Genomic DNA, 19346 nt, shown 5'->3' on the forward strand with positions numbered 1-19346 from the left:
GACTGTGTCCTCCTGAATACCTCTTTGAGTTGACTCTTTAGTTCATTAACTGTTTCGTCTAACTTCTTATCTACCTCCCCAATTCTGTGCTCTACTTGTTCTAGCTTACATTCTACATTTTTCTCACTCTCCCTTATCTCCGCAAACATTCTTAATATCTCTGCCCTAAACTCCCCTTCCTGCTTTGATCCCTTTCTGTCCACTGGTGTTCCCCCTTCTGGTCTTTTCCCTGTGTTTGACATTCTTTGTTTTATCAGATATTAACTACACCCAACAGTATAATTATAACACTTCTGACCGGGTTTCAATTTCCTATTTAACCTGGTCCCCTGTTTTAACAGTCTTTTCTAACAGTCTTTCGGTTGCACAGTAGTCTATTAATTCCTTTTTTACCGTATTGTGACTTTGGGGTATCAGGGAAGGTCCTGTAGTTTTAAAGTTCAGGAGTTTGAAAAAACTTATGTCCGCAAAGTGATGTGTGCTTTCAAGCAGCACCAAAGTTCAGGGGTTTGAGAGCTCTTATATCCTCAGAGTGATGTGTGCTTTCAAACAGCACCGTATAGTCTTGTAGAGGTTATATTGGGAAAGTTTGTTCTCCAGATAGTGGATGGAAGGTCCACACCATCAGAGTCTCCCAGAAAATTCACTCAGAGTCTCCATTCCATTTTTCCTGGAGTTGGGGAAAAGGGAAGAAAGGAAAGAAAGGAGAGAAAAGAAAGAAAGGGAGGCGGGGGGGAAGGGGGGGTACAGAGATACTGGGGAAGAGGTAACCAAAAAGTAAAAAGTAAGGTCAGGATAGAAATAGAAGTTCCCAAGCGTTATAAACACTTTATCCGCTAGATGGCGCTCTCTGTCGCTGAAGGCAGGCTTTCGAAGTAAATTAACCAAAGAGTCCGTCAACACCCGGTAATAGTTGTTTCCCAAATGCTGAGCAAGTAGCAAAAAGTTCAGAACAGAGATGTGCCCAGCTCTTCACTATAGTACCAAGAGAAAGACAAGAGCACAGCCACCAAGTTTTAGATCAGGTTAGACCTGTTGTGGAGTTGTAGATTAGTCCCTGATACGTTTTATTCTCCTTAATGGCGCCGCCAGCGCTTCTCTTCCACTTTTCTCTTCCGCGGTGGGGATGGCGTTTCCGGCGCCCTTCGTTTTAATAGATGGTTCTAATTTAATAACTTCGTCCTCTGTTCCCTGTTGAGTCACCCCTTTTTCTAAAGGGGGTCGAATAATTTTTAGCGTAAAGTCCTTCAGGGAAACGAAGTAATCACCGGTGGTAGCTCAATACACTTGCCTTGCTCTGCAGTTTCTCTCTGCGTAGCCACCGATCCCTGGTAACGGCAGAACCTCTAGAATTCCCTTCTTTCTCACTCCAGGTTTTTTTTTTTTTTCCGAAATAGTTTAACCTTCACGTTTTAACCACCCCCGGGTTTCTTGTTCACTGAAACGGTGCGCTAATCACCAGCGGGGTCTGGGCTGTCCGTTGCTCGGGGGGAGGAAATGGCTGCCGAGGACCTGCTGCTCTCCTCGCTGTTCTCCTCGCCTTACAAAGGTTACCTGACAGCGGGGTGAGCCGCGCTCGGTCTCTGCTGGCTCCCTGTACCTCCGGACACCCTCCGGATGTGTTTCTGGGGTGCTCTCGCCCTCTAGCACCCCCTTTTCCCCCTGTTTATCGGACTGGGTTCGCGCTCCTGGCCGAATCCCTTCCCGCACCGGAGACGCGCGCCGCCGGAAGTCTCCGTTGATGTCTTCTAAGGCTTCCATTATCACTGAAGCACTTTCCGCACTCCATGCATTTAAATGGTTTCTCCCCTGTGTGAATTCACTGGTGTAATTTAAGGTCTCCATTCCGACTGAAGCTCTTTCCGCACTTCATACATTTATATGGTTTCTCCCCTCTGTGAGTCCGTTGATGTCTTCTAAGGCTTCCACTTCGACTGAAGCTCTTTCCACACTCCATACATTTAAATGGTTTCTCCCCTGTGTGAGTCCGTTGATGCATATTGAGGTGTCCACTCTTACTGAAGCTCTTTCCACACTCCATACATTTATATGGTTTCTCCCCTGTGTGTGTCCATTGATGCATATTTAGGTGTCCACTCCGACTGAAACTTTTCCCACACTCCATAATTTTAAGTGGTTTCTCCCCTGTTGGAGGTCGTTGATGTGAACTATGTGTGCTCATTCAATGACGCATATTCCACATTTCACACATTTTAATTTCTATTCCTAATGAAACCAAAGGTGACCCATCCCCTGGAGTTCTGACTGTCTTCTCCATCTCCTTCTTCAGAGTGGGAGGAACGGAAATCCTGTTTGCGTTTCAAGGAAGAGAACTAAGGGAAAGAGAACACATCAAGCTCCATTAGCACCTTCTCCTATTTCAACGTCTCCTACATTCCCTCACCTCCTACCCATGCTCCCAATTTTTAGGAAATGAAGTTGCAATGTCATCAAATGATAGTAATTCATCAGCAACTTTCATAATCCTCAATCAATGTTCATAAAGCAGCTTGTTTTTTTAAAAAAATGATGTGCTGTCTCATCTTGTGCCCGTCTTCTGACGCAGGACTATCCCAAAACGACACTGAAAAGCAGGATATTCAAGGCAAATAGATAAACTGTACTTGGTGGAATGTGTAGTTCCTTTAAAATGTAGTATTGATTCACTAATGGCCTGAAGTTGTGTTATTTCTGGGGACATGAATTTATTCCTGTTCTCTCTTAAAGATCATAATCATACAATCTCATGGGGTGTTAGGGGAGTGTTAATACCTTTGGTGGGGGACATGTTGTCCACCTTCTGGGGTAATCTACCCACCATTGGTCCCCACCCTGCACTCAGCTCTCACCTGTGGCTTCCAGAAACTGTCAGGATGGAATAGGGACCACAATCCCAGGAACAGCTTCAACCGGCAAGCTAAAACAGGTGAGGATAGTTGATGGGTCTCAAATCCTTGGTGTATTAGGGAATTCTGTTGCAGGTGAAGGCAGGCCCTGGTGGATGGAGAGGATGAGAACAACAGTGAATCCCACAGTCAAGAAGGCAGATTCTGCCCATTCTGCAGAGGAAAGTGAGGGCAGATGGGGCTCAACAACCAGGGAAGGGAGCCCATTGAGAAGGAAAACTCTGGTCGTAATACTTTGGTACACTCCCTCACTTCCTCTTGAGTTAGCTTCAGGAGAAGAAAAAGCTGCGGAGAAAATCCTCCTTTGCTCCCTCTTTAGTTGTATTCAGGAGAAGGCTTTGTAGGAAAACTCACACAAATCCCGAGTGGACTCTCTAAGGCGGTTGGATGGTGTCCTGCACACCTCCTTCCAGCCACTCCTGCAGCCAAGTTGGTGCCTAACGTACTGCTCTGCTTTCCTTGGGACCATATAAGCCAGGCTGAGAAGGGGCTCTTGTTGTCTAGGCAGCCCTGAACCCCCCAAAACACTGTCCACACTTGCTGTACTGCTAACACAGCAGTTTCAGGGGGAGCGATGAACTCAGACCTGTGTAGCAAAATCTCTCCAATGTGGAATATGTAAAACAGAAGTGCTGTTTATATCATACATCAATTAAAAAGTATTCAGAATATTTGTCTTTTGAAGAAAAGACCACCAAGTATCCGATGGCCCCTTCAAAGCTAATGAAAGTCTTGTGCCTGGAGCTTTTGGGGGTGCAGGACCAGAAAAGCTTCTGCCACCATTATCCTTCCAATTGGGATTCAGGCCTCATCATACGACAGAAACTACCCTGGTTGCGCTGGTTGATGATCTCCAATAGGCTAGAGACCAAGGGCAAAGCTCTTTCCTGGTTCTGCTGGATCTCTGCTTTGGAGACCTTTGACCATGGTATCCTTCTGGACCCTCTAGGGGAGCTGGGGGCACTGCTGTGCAGTGGTTCCCACCCTTCCTCCTGGGCCATGTCCAGAAAGTGTTGTTGGGGGATGAGTGTTCAGGCCCCTGGGTGCTCACTTGTGGGGTGCCTCAGGGCTCTGTCCTCTCCCCATGCTTTTTAATATCTATATGAAGCCGCTGAGGGAGTTTTGGCTGGTGTTCACACGCATGTGAATGATACCAGGCTCTTCTCTTTTAAATTGGAACCAGTGAAGATGAACCAGTGAATGCCCTGTGTTGGTACCTGTAGGTGGTTTGAGGATAGATGGTGGCTAACAGATTGAGGTTAAATCCTGACAAGACGGAAGCACTGTCCCTGTGGGACAGGTGGCAGGCAGACGCTACCAGCCTGCACACTGTCTCACTAAAGTGGTGCATGCTCTGGTTATCTCCTGCTTGGACCACTGCCATGCGCTCTACATGGTGCTACCTTTGAAGGTGACCCAAAAACTGCAACTAATCCAGAATGGGGGAGCTGGACTAGTAACTGGGAGCTGCCATCAAGACCACATATCATTGGTCCTAAAGTATCTTCCCTGGCTTCCAGTGTGTTTCCAAGCACAATTCACACTGTTGGTGCTGACCTTTAAGTGTCATGGCTCCATTTTTCAGAAAAAGAAAAGTGTTGATCTAATGCATACAGATCATTCTTGGTCTATTGGTTCAAGAAGGTTCTGGTGGTTTTACTCTTTGTGATTCAAAGCTGGCGCACCCTGTGTGTTGAGCCTCCAGTCAGAGGTATTGTCTATCATGAAAATGGGTCCTTTGACTGGGAAGATTCATGCAATCACTATCACCGGATGCTGATGGGTTGTATCTCAGCTTGTCAGTCACTCTGACACTACCTAAAAAGAATAAGAGGAACAGAAATGCTTTTGAGGTGCAACTTCTATATCAAGCCTGAGAGGCATTCCACGGACTCTGCACCCCTGTTTCTGATGACAGGTGTACATTATCCTCATCCTCAATGAACCAGGCAGAGGAAAAGACAATAAAGATGGAAGCCTGAGAGAGAGGAAAAGGTTTCTGCCTGCTTCCTGGGTGGGATTGCGGAAACAAAGAGCCGCTTCTGAGAAGGCCTCTCCCCTCCCCTCTTCCTCTCGGGATTTCCTCTCCTCTCCAGGGGACCAGTGGTTGGACTGGGCAGAAGCGCTGCATCTGGGCAGGGGCTTATGGGGGCGGGCAGAGGATGGAGCTTGCAGGAAGGAAGGGGTGGGAGGACAGGACCCCCCACTTTCCAGGGATCCCTCTTTGGTCGCCTTGAAAGGGTGGTGGATTCCTGGGCCGCAGGGAGAAGCCAAGGTGGCCGCTCTGGAGATTCCCCGCGGGCGCCACGATGGAGACGTCTCCCCAAGGACTGGTCTTCCTGTATCTCTCTCCCCCCCCCCACGCCAATGCTGCCCTTCCCCGCCCCAGGGATGCTCCCCCCGACTTCCTCGACCCCCTCCCTCTTTCCCGGAGTCTCCCCTGCACCCAGAGGCCGACTTGGCGGGGCTCACCCCTCGCCCTGCGCGCCCCATCTCTCCATCCAGAGGACACCCCCCCCCGAACACGAGCCCCACGGGGGTCTCTATCCAGGGGTCTCTCGCGCCCGTTAACCCTTTCATGGCCCGCCTTTCTCCGTGCAGATCCCACAGGGCCCCAGGGATGCCTGTGCGGGGGAAACGGGGAAGGAGGCCTTCGTGGGGACCCCCTGGGTGGGGGCCCCATGTCCGCCGCTGCCAAGGCGCCTAAGGGGCCCACGAAAGATGCTTTCGGGAGCTGGCGGGGGTCTCTGGATCCTTTTCTCCCCTCCCCCCGCAACCCCATTACCTCTTTGTCCTCGCTCCCGATTCTCCTTTCCTTTCCAGCAACATCCACGGGGGGGTGTCTCCCCCTGCCGCCCCTCCTCCCCTTTCCGAAAGCGCGCGCCCCTAGAGCTACGGCGCAAATCAGCAATCCGGCGCAGAAGCTCCACTTCCGGGAGAAGCAGGCAGTTTGGGAGGGGGGCTCATCCCCCCCCCATTCACGGAACAGAGGTCGGATGGCGAGGAGGAGGAGCAACATATTGGGGTGGTGATTTGGGGTTGTGGGGGCGGGGTGAGGGAAGGATGTGCCGGGAGGGGAGGGAAAGAATTGAGCGGGGGCGGGGAGGAAGGTTTGTCCCCCCCTTCCACCTGTATATCAGGAGAGCGGGGGAGGGGCTGATCCCGCAATATAATTACAAAGTGGGTTCCCCCCCCCCCAATGTTTACATTGCTAAATCCTTCCCTCGCCCACCCCACGCCACGAGCCGTGCGTCCGTGCTTTAGGTATTGGTGCTCTTCAGACCAGGATGGGGGGACAGTTATACGACTCCCCCAAAACCCCAAGTCCCCACCACAGCCTCGGACTAAGGCCAGGACAATGACCATTTGCACAGGCACCTTCCATGCACAGCAGCAAAGAGGCTCAGAGAAGCATCCTATACAATTGTAGCAAGAAGCGGATACCATGAATCGAACTGTTTCCTCCGACTCTCCAATACTGTATAGAAAACTGTAGAAACGTCAAATAATAGCCAAGTCAACGGTTTGACCGATTTCCTGGTTTCCAACGCCTGATGACTCATCTGGAATTGGGGGATCCAATTCATAATCCATAATCCCTTAGGAGGCAGGAGGCGATCAAGGGCAGCACATGCCCCAGGCAGAAATCCATCCGGATGGTGGATTGAATCCTGATACTTTCGAAGGAGAATCGCAGGAAAGCCTTGCAGCTAAGGGATGTGTAAATACTATTATGGTTCTTTGGGAAGAGGGTAGTTAAAAGGTGTGGGAAAATGGGGTTACTGACGGGCTCATGTTTCTAAATTCCAAACACTCCTACTATGTGACACATTTGTGATGTATGGATGATGCTGTGAAAAAATGTATTGTGGGAAATGGGGAGAGGTCTTAAAAGTTCATGCAACCATATGCAATTGTTGTAAGAATTTTAAGGTCTAATATATATATAAAATAAATGTTCCAAGCAAGGAAGCAAGTGTGTGTGTGTGTGTGTGTGTACACATACACACCCACCACATGTCTGAAGAGCACAGAAAATTTCTGGAACCATTTTCTCCCTCCCAAATTCTCTGCAAGGTCAAAGTGGGAAACCTTTCCATTGTCTCTTTGCGCACAAATCCTGTCTTAAGGGCACATTTAAGATATGAATAGGGTGAGCCTGTGACATGGATTCAGGAACTGAACAGCTATCATAACAATAGAGTGGCCAGGATGCCCAGGTATTCCAATCAGGTAACTTGGCAGACAGGAGAGAAACACTGCACTCAGATTTCTGTTGTAGTCCACCCCTTCTCTCATGTAGGTATGATGTCTTGGGGGTGGTCTTGGGCTACACCCCTTCTGTGATGTATTTATGATTTTTTTTGGGGGGGGGCGGTCTTGGGCTCCAGGGGGGGCAATTTCAAAATGTTTTTATAAGGGCTTGCACTACTTTGTTAGAGGTCCTCCTCTCTCCTCCCTGTGGGGGGAACACCCTGTTGCAACAGCTTCAGTAAAGATCAGGCTTACTAGCTGCTTTGCTTCTCAATATTCTCTGGTTGGCCTCTGTTATTTCCTCCTACCAATAGAGAACCTACAAAAGGACCCTATATGGGCTCTTGGATACCCCATAAGGGATAAAGGAGCAGCTTCCCCCCCCCCATAACGCAACCAAACAATCTTTGTGTTTGAACCTTGTTTCAACAAATAAAGATCAGGTCAATTGGCTGCTGTTTTGCATATTTAACATGGCTGGAGACTCCTTCTTTTGCTGACCAGAGGGACCCCCGGGGAGGGACACCCTGATGAGCCGGGCAGCGGAGTAACTCTGCACCCCAGGATTTTTTGCTTCTCCCTGCATTTCCACCTGAGCCTCACCCCCTTACCTAAAAGACAGACACAACACAATGTGACAGGAGTGTGACTCCTGCCCTCAGCAAACAAAATAGCTGACTCCCCACCCCCAGAACAAAGCAACCCTGGGATGCTGAGGTCCCCCAATCCTTGAAATGAAAAGGGGGGAGGCTCAGGAAACCTTCAGGGAGCAGGCAAGGAGTGGGGTGCCCAGGCTCCAGAAGCTCCTTCTCGCGGATTCCTCCACTCCACGCCACTCCCCACCGCAAGCCGCCTGCCTCCCCATCACTCCCATGGCTGCTTCACAAGTGTGGGGAAGCTGTGGCCCCTCCGCCTGGAGCTCCAAGTTCCTTTAAGAGCCCAGCGTTGCACAGGGCAGGCTCACCTGCAGCAGAACAAAACGCAGCTTCCCTGGCAGTCTGGAGCCAGGCTGGGGAGTATCGTGGGGACCCCATATAAGAATATATATAATGATTTAATATTTATCCCCCGCCCATCTGGCTGGGCTTCCCCAGCCACTCTGGGCGGCTCCCAGCCCAATACTAAACACACAATACAGTGGTACCTCGGGTTACATACGCTTCAGGTTACATACGCTTCAGGTCACAGACTCCACTAACCCAGAAAAAGTGCTTCAGGTTAAGAACTTTGCTTCAGGATGAGAACAGAAATTGTGCTCTGGCGGTGTGGCGGCAGCAGGAGGCCCCATTAGCTAAAGTGGTGCTTCAGGTTAAGAACAGTTTCAGGTTAAGTACGGACCTCCGGAACGAATTAAGTACTTAACCCAAGGTACCACTGTACGGCATTAAACATTAAAACACTTCCCTAAACTTCCCCAGAAATGTGCCCCTAGAAGAAATGTGCTTCCCCAATCAGAGGCAGCCGTCCTTCTCTGGTGCTCAAGTGCTGCCAGTGGGCTTCCCAGAAGAGGCCCCTGCTTGGTCCCTGGGAGGACAGGGCCCCCCGTGGGCCTGATCCTGCAGGGCTCACCTGATGTTCTAATGCAGGTGAATACTCCTTTGTCCTTCAGGGAGAACAGAGTTTCCCAAATTTGGGTCACCAGCTGTTTTTGGACTACAGATCCCACCATCCCAAGCTAGCAAGACTAGGGATGATGGGAATTGTTGGCAGGCCATGCAGGTGGCTCTGGCAAGTGAGCCCAGCTGCATGGGACCAGGGTGGGGGGAATTCCTTCAAGGATTCCAGAAGTGGCCATCACCTTTGAGTATAGGGGTCAGTGCCCCTATTCCTCCAGCAGGAGCGATTGTGGGGCTTCCTCGCCCTCTTCCATTCAGCTCCGCCATTCCCAAAGGGCAATTCTTCTTCAGCCATTGTGGGAGCAGACGGGCTGGAAGCTGAAGCGGCTTCCCTTGGAGTAGGCTTTGCTTTGCTTTCTGCTGACCTCAGTCTCTTGGATTGTGGCCAGGTTTCCTCTTCCATTTCCCTCAATGCTGAGCAGTGTTGGATGTGTGGGGAAGCAAAATTCACCCCATAACTTTTCCGCAGGGTTCCCTCTGCAGCACAAAAGGATGGGAGGAGGGAGGAACACGTAGTAATAAATGGAGACTCCAATAAATGGAGAGAAGAAGAAAGTGGAGTCCCCTATAGATCAGTATTGGGACCCGTGGCTTTTCAACAGATAGGAGTGAGCAGGGAGGGGGCAAAGTTTGCTGGTGGCAGTAAATTGTCCAGGATTGTTCAAACAAAGAGAGATTGCAAGAAGCTCCAAAAAGAGCTCTCCAAACGGTGTGATTGGACAGAAAATACTGGTCATTGTCAAGAAAATTAAAGTGATGCATGTTGGGGGGCAGGGAAACACCCTCTTAATATCATGTGCAGGATCATGGGGTCTGAAGTGGGTTTCTCTCTGTGCTCTAGGAGACCAGGGGAGAGGGGAGCTGGTCGCAGACGGAGGGGGGGTCTCCCTGGATGCTTCAGTAGCCGGCCTCCTCTAGGTCTTCTGGCCCCCTCCTCTCCTCCCTCTGGGTCTGAACTGCTCTCTGCCCCAGCCTCTTCCTGCTCACCAAACCCGGTTTCCTCCTCAGCTTGCAACACCTTCCCTCCCATTCTGCTCCCTTTTCTCCATCTTTCTGCTCATTGCCATCCCACCACCAGTCCACAGGATCTGAGCCTTCTTCCTTTGTGGGTCTCCCAGCTGGTGCCTCCCCCCCTCCCCCAGCCAGTCCATGACAGCAAAAGCAGCCATAGCAGTAAAATCAGTATGATAGTAATATACACTCTGGCAGGAAAACTCCCTAGCAGCATGATTGAATAACTTCTTCTGGGAATATGGGAAAGTACTATCTTCTCCAAACTCCAGAATAAGCACGACTCTGGGGTTGCTCCATGGGGTTCATGAGTGAAGATGGGCCCCCCAGGAGACTTCCCTCATACCTGTAGCCCCTCCCTCCCCATCCTGCAAATAGGCTTGGGGGGAAATCTCCCATTCAATTTCAGTATTTCAAGTTTTTTTTCAGAATGTGTAGTGGGCAGGGATGAAGTTCTGTTAAATAAGTACTGTTTGGAGATCATGCAGTGGTGGGGATGACAGAGCTTGGTGCAAAAACCATCTTGCATGCTGGAGCAGAGCAACTCCAGGGCATGAGCTAAGTAGCAGCAGGGTAGGGGCCACGTGTAGAGCAAGTCCCATGCTGAGGTCAAAAACACACACAGAGGCAGCAGGACTTACTTCTTCAGTAATGGTTCACTGAGCTTTCAAAGCATACAGTTCTCACTGGGTCCCCAGTGAGGCACAAAACTTAGCTCCTGAGAGCAAATCCAGTTTCAGCAGTAAAATCATACAGCACACAGGATATCTAAGTCAGGCAGACACACCGGCAGAAGGGAGCAAGGGAGGAAAGAGGCTGGAAGGACACAGAGCAATGGATGTGTGTTTGTGTCGCTTCCTGTCGCCTGGGAGGGAAGTCAACAACTCGGCATCTGCAGGGGCTTCATGAAGCAAAGCTTTATGCTGGCTATTCCAGGCAAACATGCAACTCAAAAACACATGCTGTGATCTGTGCTATATTGCCATATCAGTTGTTTTTATGGGGTTTTTTCTGTCCCCCCCCCAAAATATTCATTTTATAACACAAATAAAGAACACAAACAGAAAAACAAACAATACAAACAAAGTCTTGTCATATCCTTATTTTCCTATACATTGTGAAGTGGGCTTCCCCAAGTCCCACCTATCTGATTTTCATTTTACTTCATCTTTAGCAATTTACATATATCAACGTTTCTAACCATCTTTTTTTTTTAAATCACACTTAAAATAACTTCACATTTTATCACTTACAAATAATACTATTTTAAAATACACTATCTTCTACTTCTAAGCCTGCAGCCTATATCCACTTCCAAAGCTATTCTAAGATTTAAATATTAACATATTTTTTCAAATATTCCTTAAACTTCTTCCAATTCTTTCAATACTTCTTTCAATACTTTCATCAGTTCATTGTAAATACTTTCCCAGAAGTCTTTTTCCTTGGGGCACGTCCACCACATGTGGTAAAAGGTTCCTTCTTTTTCTTTACATTTCCAGCATTTATTATCATGAGTATGATACATTTTTGCAAACTTCACTGGTGTTAAATACCATCTATACATCATTTTCATCAAGTTTTCTCTTAATACATTGCAACATGTAAATTTGATTCCTTTGTTCCACAATTTCTCCCAATCTACCATCATGATATTGTGCCCCACATCCCTGGCCCATTCAGTCATTACAGATTTCACTTGTTCATCTTTTGTATGCCATTCCAGCAATAAATTATACATGTTAGATAGGTTTTTTGGTTTTGTATCTAATAATTCCATTTCCAGTTTGGATTTCTCTCTTTGAAAACCAATTTTCTTATCCATTTTAAACACTTCATTTATCTGGATGTACTGGAACCTATCATCTAATTTATCTTTCAACGGATCACAAGGTCCCCTACTTCCATCAGAATAGCATTATACTTCAACCACGTATCTTTCATATTCAACCTTTTACGGGTCTTAGCTTCCAATGGTGAGCCAAATCACTTCTTTTTCAAGGGTTCTCGCAATGCGTCAGGGAATGGTCTGAAGCTGAGTATGTAGGAATGCATTCTCAGGCAGATCAGCTTTCCTGGGAGCTGGAGGGGGGGAATTGACCCTCCTCTTTTGCAGTGGTCTCAGAAGCAGGGAGTGACACCGATACAGAGCAGATTAGACAGGAGTTACCTAGCTAAGAGATAAGGACAAGAGAAACAGACTCAGCTGGCCCTGAAGCAGGAATACGGATTTCTTTGGAGTTCACTGCTGGGAAGAAGAGTGGACTCTGAGAGGAACATGTCCCACACTCCACATATCTAAATGGGTTCTCCCTTGTGAGAGTCCCTAGATGTTGCTTAAACATTCCATTATAATTAAATCACTTTCTGTAATCTTTCCATTTAAACTGCTTCTCCTCATGTCTGAGGGTTGGGGGTTGGACTCGATGGCCCTTGTGGTCTCTTCCAACCCTATGATTCTATGATTCTATGTCTATGTCTGCTGATGGTTTGTAGGGGTTCAGCTCTTAAAGTTCATCCTGTACATGAGTCTGTTGATTTAGAACTTCCACTAGAACTGGACCTCTACCTTTATCTAACTTCCTGGCACTTATATGGTTTGTCTCTTGTGTGAGTTTGTTAATGTAAATCAAGGGTTCCACTCTGCCTGAAGCTTTATCGCTCTCAATGCATTTAAAGGGTTTTTCCCCTTTGCGAGTCCTTTGATGTCTTCTAAGGGTTTCACTGAAACCGAAGCTCCTCCGCACTCCATTCATTCATATGGTTTCTCCCCTGTGTGAGTCAGTTGATGTCTATTAAGCTGTCCACTCTGACTGAATTTCTTTCCGCACTCCATGCATTTAAATGGTTTTTCCCCTGTGTGAGTCTGTTGATGTCTTCTAAGGTTTCCATTATCAATAAAGCTCTTTCCACACTCCATACATTCATATGGTTTCTCCTCTGTGTGAGTCCGTTGATGTATTCTAAGGCTTCCATTGAAACTGAAGCTCTTTCCGCACTCCATACATTCATATGGTTTCTCCCCTGTGTGAGTCCGTTGATGTTTTCTAAGGTCTCCATTCTGACTGAAGCCCTTTCCACAATGCATACATTTATAAGGTTTCTCCCCTGTGTGAGTCCGTTGATGTCTTCTAAGGGCTCCATTATCACTAAATCTCTTTCCACACTCAATGCATTTAAATGATTTTTCCCCTGTGTGAGTCCGTTGATGTCGTGTAAGGTTTGCATTGAAACTGAAGCTCTTTCCGCACTCCATACATTCATATGGTTTCTCCCCTGTGTGAGTCTGTTGATGTCCTCTAAGGGTTCCATTATCACGAAAGGTCTTTCCACACTCCATACATTTAAATGGTTTCTCCCCTGTGTGAGTCTGTTGATGTCTTCTAAGGTTTCCATTATCACTAAATCTCTTTCCACACTCCATGCATTTAAATGGTTTCTCCCCTGTGTGAGTCTGTTGATGTCTTCTAAGTTTTCCATTATCACTAAATCTCATTCCACACTCAATGCATTTAAGTGGTTTCTCCCCTGTGTGAGTCCGTTGATGTCTTCTAAGGCTTCCATTGAAACTGAAGCTCTTTCCGCACTCCATACATTCATATGGTTTCTCCCCTGTGTGAGTCGCTTGATGTCCTCTAAGGGTTCCATTATCACGGAAGGTCTTTCCACACTCCATACATTTACATGGTTTCTCCCCTGTGTGAGTCTGTTGATGTCTTCTAAGTTTTCCATTATCACTAAATCTCTTTCCACACTCAATGCATTTAAATGGTTTTTCCCCTGTGTGAGTCCGTTGATGTCGTGTAAGGTTTGCATTGAAACTAAAGCAATTTCCACACTCCATACATTCATATGGTTTCTCCCCTGTGTGAGTCCGTTGATGTCGTCTAAGGATTGCATTTAAACTGAAGCTCTTTCCGCACTCCAAACATTCATATGGTTTCTCCCCTGTGTGAGTCGCTTGATGTCCTCTAAGGGTTCCATTATCATGAAAGGTCTTTCCACACTCCATACATTTACATGGTTTCTCCCCTGTGTGAGTCTGTTGATGTCTTCTAAGTTTTCCATTATCACTAAATCTCTTTCCACACTCAATGCATTTAAATGGTTTTTCCCCTGTGTGAGTCCGTTGATGTCGTCTAAGGATTGCATTTAAACTAAAGTTCTTTCCACACTCCATACATTCATATGGTTTCTCCCCTGTGTGAGTCCGTTGATGTGTTCTAAGGTTTCCATTATCATGGAAGCTCTTTCCGCACTCCATACATTCATATGGTTTCTCCCCTGTGTGAGTCCGTTGATGTCGTCTAAGGATTGCATTTAAACTGAAGCTCTTTCCGCACTCCACACATTTATATGATTTCTCCCCTGTGTGAGTCCGTTGATGTCTTCTAAGGCTTCCATTGAAACTGAAGCTCTTTCCGCACTCCATACATTCATATGGTTTCTCCCCTGTGTGAGTCCGTTGATGTTGTCTAAGGGTTCTATTATCACGAAGGCTCTTTCCGCACTCCATACATTCATATGGTTTCTCCTCTGTGTGAGTCACTTGATGTCCTCTAAGGGTTCCATTATCACGAAAGGTCTTTCCGCACTCCATACATTCATATGGTTTCTCCCCTGTGTGAGTCTGTTGATGTCTTCTAAGGTTTCCAATGAAACGGAAGCTCTTTTCACACTCCATACATTTAAAAGGTTTCTCCCCTGTGTGAGTCCGTTGATGCATATTTAGGCTTCCACTCTGACTGAATTGCCTTCCACACTCCATGCATTTAAATGGTTTTTCCCCTGTGTGAGTCCGTTGATGTATATTGAGGTGTCCACTCTGACTGAAGTTCTTCCCACACTCCTTGCATTTGAATCCTTTCTTGCCCATGTTAGTCGGCTGATGTGTTCTATCAGTGAAAGTCTTTCCACACTCCATACCTTTAAATGGTTTCGCCACTTTTGGGGTTTGTTGATGTGAGCTATGTGTGTTCATTCAATGAAGCATGTTCCAGATTTCACACATTTTAATGTCTCTATCTAGTGAAACCAAAGGTGCCCTTTCCCCTCGAAGTCTGTCTCTCTTCTCCATGACCCTCCTCAGCGTGGGAGGAAAGGAAATTCTGTTTGGGTTTCAAGGAAGAGAACAAAGGAAAAGAGAGCATATCAGATGCAATTAGCACCACCTTATATTTCAACATGTCCTATATTTCCCCTGCATCCTACCCAGGTTCCAAATTTTTAGGAAATGAAGATGCAATGATGTCAAATGATAGTAATGCATCAGCAACCTTTCATTATCCTCAATCATCATTAATAAAGCAGCATGATCTTGGAAAACAGCCTTTTCACATCAATTGTTTTCTCACAGGAAATGCAGCTACTCTCTCTCCATGAAAAGGCCCTCTCTGTCTCTGGTTCATCTTTCCTTTGGACATTTCCCATCATCCGCATCATAATCCTCCATCCACCCCTGTTTCCACCCCTAGATCTTCATGAATCACCTGCACAGTCCCAATGGCCTCAGGAAGTCCATGTGGACCATTATTTGAGACCATTATATGAGACCCAGGTCTACATCTTTTCCAGGGACTTTGGTCTGGGTCAGTCAGAGAACTAGTGGCAAGGCTTGGTGCTTGGGGTCAGCTGAATGGGTGCTCAGGGAAGCTCCTGTTCTGGGAGATGGACCTCTGTCTACATGCCTTGCATTGCATGGAGAGAGCAGGAGAAGCAGAAGGAAAGCAGCTGGCAAACGGGTAACACCCCCCCCATTGTTCCTTATAATAATGATGTGCTGCCTGATCTCTTGCACCGTCTTCTGACACAGGACTATCCTAATCTGGCACTGAAAAGCTGGATATTAAAAGCAAATGGATAACTCTACTTAGTGGAAACTTCATCCTTGAATATGTAGTACTGATTCATTAACAACCTGAAGTTGTGTTATTTCTTGAGATATGAATTTATTCCTGATCTGAGTGTTTTTTCCTACTCTCCTAACTATATGTCAGTCTAGGAGATCGTTATGAAGGAGCAAGTTCTGCAACCTAGAGCCCTAAACAGCCTCGGCCCTGTAGACCTGAAGGAGTGTCTCCACCTCCATCCTTCACTCTGAACACTGAGGTTCTCCTCTGAGGGTCTTCTGCTGGTTCCCTCCCTTCAGAGGTCAAGGAAATGAACAACTACCTGACATTTAGAAGACAGTTGAAGGGAGACCTGTATTAGGAGGTTTTAATGTTTGATGTTTTACTGTCTTTTATGTGTACTGGAAACCCAACCAGATGGGCAGGGTATAAATACTACAATCAGTTGTATTATCTTGTGATTTTTTTGTAGTTATTTTGGAATTCGTAGTGCAATATCAGGTCATGAAATGTTTTGGGTGGAGAAAATCACAGGGTTGCCGTAAACAATAATCCCACCCACAAACTCTCATTCACATACAGTCTGTAAATTTGGGAAGGTCACACAGCTCACCTGTGCTAATATTGGTAGTCTTTGGCCTCCATAGGCGCACCCTGTCTGTAGAGCCTCCAGCCACAAGCACTGTCTATCATGAAAATGGGTCCTTTGACTGGGAAGAATCTCAGCTTGTCAGTCACTCTGACATTGCCTACAAAAAGTAAGAGGAACAGAAATGCCTTTGAGGTGCACCTTCTATAGCAATCCTGAGATCGGACTTCCGGGTTAGCGCCAACGGCTAATGGTGGATTCCTTCCGAGCTCCGGAGGGAATCGGCTCCGCAGGAATCGGGTCTTGCCGCTGCGGCGACGCGGGGACCCTCAGAAATCACAGGCACTGAAGCCTGTGAACTTGGTGACTCGGCGGGCACCATTTGCGCCCCCCGACCCGCGAAGGAGCCTTTTTAAAGGCTTCGGAACGGGGGACGGGGTGAGCGGCGCGGTGCTGAGAGTCGACTGCTTCTCCTGCGGAGTGAAGCCGCACGCCATGGTCGGAGAGCGCTGACTTCTTCTTGTGAACAATTGGACTCTAAAAGCAACAACCCGTGAGTAATACGGAAATTGGATTTGTAAAGAAAAAAAATTTTTTTTTTGAATTAGGCATGATCGGGGAAGGCGCAAACAGGAAGTCCGTCTCCCCGTCTTATAAATAATCTAAAGCAAGGACTAGCTAACTAAGGTCGAGAGAATTTCTTCTTCTTTATTGGGTAAAAGACATTAATTTCACGATTTGGCAGTATAAGTAATTTCACTGGCGGATAAGAGCTAATTTTGAGAGCTGAAGTGCCACCCCCCCCGGACCCGGGAGTGATCCGCGAGAGAGCCTGTTGAGGAGATATAGAAGAGTTTGACAGCTGTCAAATTAGCTGTCAAGAAGGAAAAAGAGAACTTTGTTTCTGCTGTCTCTGCTGGATATATTTGCTACAATTTGGTTATATTTTGTTGAAAACAAGGAAGAACTGATACAAACTAACTTGATTTTTGGATTTGAACTGGAAGGAAGATAAAGTAACCTCCTCCCCCGGCTCCCCCCACCCTTGGCCCCCTCCCTCTCTCCCGGAGTCTCCCCTGCACCCAGAGGCCCCTTTGGCGCGGCTCACCCCTTGCCATGCGCGACCCATCTCTCCATCCGGAGTGGCCCCCCAAGACGAGATGGGGAGGGACGGGGGGTCTCTATCTAGGCGTCTCTCGCGCCCCTTAACCCTTTCATGGTCTGCCTCTCTCCGCGCGGAGCGCACAGGGCCCCAGGGATGCCTGCGCGGGGGAAACGGGGCCAGGGAGTCCTCGTGGGACCCCGTGGGTGGGCGCCCCATGTCCACCCCTGCCGAGGAAAGCCCCCTTCGCAGCACACGTTCAGGGATCCAGGCCCTGCCGGGGGGGGCCCACGGAAGGCGCTTTGGGGAGCTGGCGCGGGGTCCCTCTCTGGGTCCTTCTCTCCCCTCTCCCCCCCCCGCCGCGACCCCTTTACCTCTTTGTCCTCGATCCCGATTCTCATTTCCTTTCCTGCAACATCGATTTTTTTGGGGGGGTCCCCTGCCGCCCCTCCTCCCCTTTCCGAAAGGGCACGCCCCTAGAGCTATGGCGCTGAGCGGCAATCCGGCGTAGAAGCTCCACTTCCGCGAGAAACTGGCAGTTTGGGAGGGGGGTCACCCCTCCCTTATTCCCGGAACAGAAGCCGGATTGGAGCCATCTTCTGACGCAGGACTATCCTAATCTGGCATTGAAAAGCTGGATATTAAAAGCAAATGGATAACTCTACTTAGTGGAAACTTCATCCTTGAATATGTAGTACTGATTCATTAACAACCTGAAGTTGTGTTATTTCTGGAGATATGAATTTATTCCTGATCTGAGCGTTTTTTCCTACTCTCCTAACTATATGTCAGTCTAGGAGATCGTTATGAAGGAGAAAGTTCTGCAACCTAGAGCCCTAAACAGCCTCGGCCCTGTAGACCTGAAGGAGTGTCTCCACCTCCATCCTTCACTCTGAACACTGAGGTTCTCCTCTGAGGGTCTTCTGCTGGGTCCCTCCCTTCAGAGGTCAAGGAAATGAACAACTACCTGACATTTAGAAGACAGTTGAAGGGAGACCTGTATTAGGAGGTTTATAATGTTTGATGTTTTACTGTCTTTTATGTGTACTGGAAACCCAACCAGATGGGCAGGGTATAAATACTACAATCAGTTGTATTATCTTGTGATTTTTTTGTAGTTATTTTGGAATTCGTAGTGCAATATCAGGTCATGAAATGTTTTGGGTGGAGAAAATCACAGGGTTGCCGTAAACAATAATCCCACCCACACACCCTCATTCACATACAGTCTGTAAATTTGGGAAGGTCACACAGCTCACCTGTGCTAATACTGGCAGTCTTTGGCCTCCATAGGCACAGCCTGTCTGTAGAGCCTCCAGCCACAAGCACTGTCTATCATGAAAATGGGTCCTTTGACTGGGAAGTATCTCAGCTTGTCAGTCACTCTGACATTGCCTATAAAAAGTAAGAGGAACAGAAATGCCTTTGAGGTGCACCTTCTATAGCAATCCTGAGATCAGTTAAATAGGTTCTGCACCCCTGTTTCTGATGACAAGTGTACATTTTCCTCATCCTCAATAAACCATGCAGTGGAAAAGACACTTGAAGATAAAAGCCTGAGAGAGAGGAAAAGGTTTCTGGCTGCTTCCTGGGGGGGATTGCGGAAACAAAGAGCCGCTTCTGAGAAGGCCCCTCCTCTCCCCTCTTCCTCTTCCTCTTCCCTCTCCTCTCCAGGACGAACAATGGTTGGACTGGGCAGATTCGCTGTGTCTGGACAGGGCAGGAGCTTATGGGGTGGGAAGAGGATGGAGCTTGCAGGAAGGAAGGGGTGGGGGGACAGGACCCCCCACTTTCCAGGGATCCTTTTCTGGTTGCCTTGGAGGGGGGGTCGATTCTTGGGTGGGAGGGAGAAGCCGAGCCGGCCCCTCCGGAGATTCCTCGTGGGCGCACGATGGAGACGTCTCCCCAAAGACTGGTCTCCCCCCCGCCCCCCGCCAGTGCTTCGCTTCCTTACCCCAGGGATGCTCCCCTCCCTCCTCCCCCCGGCTCCCCCCACCCTTGGCCCCCTCCCTCTCTCCC

General features: G+C 47.9%; 3 protein-coding genes across 5 annotated transcripts in view; all 3 read right to left on the reverse strand.

Annotated features, from left to right (window-relative positions):
* Positions 1-17814, reverse strand: part of LOC128421945 (zinc finger protein 845-like) — a 43269-nt gene extending 25455 nt beyond the window's left edge. For 2 of the 3 annotated variants that reach the window (XM_053405309.1, XM_053405307.1), the window contains exon 1: positions 17702-17814. The gene's annotated coding sequence lies outside the window, so the exon portion shown is untranslated. Of the gene's footprint in view, positions 1-5691; positions 5898-17701 lie in introns of those variants that run through there. The other variant, XM_053405305.1, reaches the window with a different exon arrangement.
* Positions 1769-19346, reverse strand: part of LOC128422014 (zinc finger protein 239-like) — a 29637-nt gene continuing 12059 nt past the window's right edge. Inside the window, exon 3 of the mRNA XM_053405464.1 lies at positions 1769-2333. Coding sequence (XP_053261439.1) covers positions 1820-2182 — 363 coding nt within the window. The 5' untranslated portion in view covers positions 2183-2333 and the 3' untranslated portion in view covers positions 1769-1819. The remainder of the gene's footprint in view (positions 2334-19346) is intronic.
* LOC128422429 (zinc finger protein 345-like) lies at positions 12278-13631 on the reverse strand. The gene has a single exon (XM_053406454.1). It carries the CDS (start codon positions 13629-13631, stop codon positions 12540-12542), a length of 1092 nt encoding a protein of 363 aa, XP_053262429.1. The 3' UTR covers positions 12278-12539.

This window comes from Podarcis raffonei, chromosome 10 (genome assembly GCF_027172205.1).
Source record: "Podarcis raffonei isolate rPodRaf1 chromosome 10, rPodRaf1.pri, whole genome shotgun sequence".
NCBI classification, from domain to species: domain Eukaryota; kingdom Metazoa; phylum Chordata; class Lepidosauria; order Squamata; family Lacertidae; genus Podarcis; species Podarcis raffonei.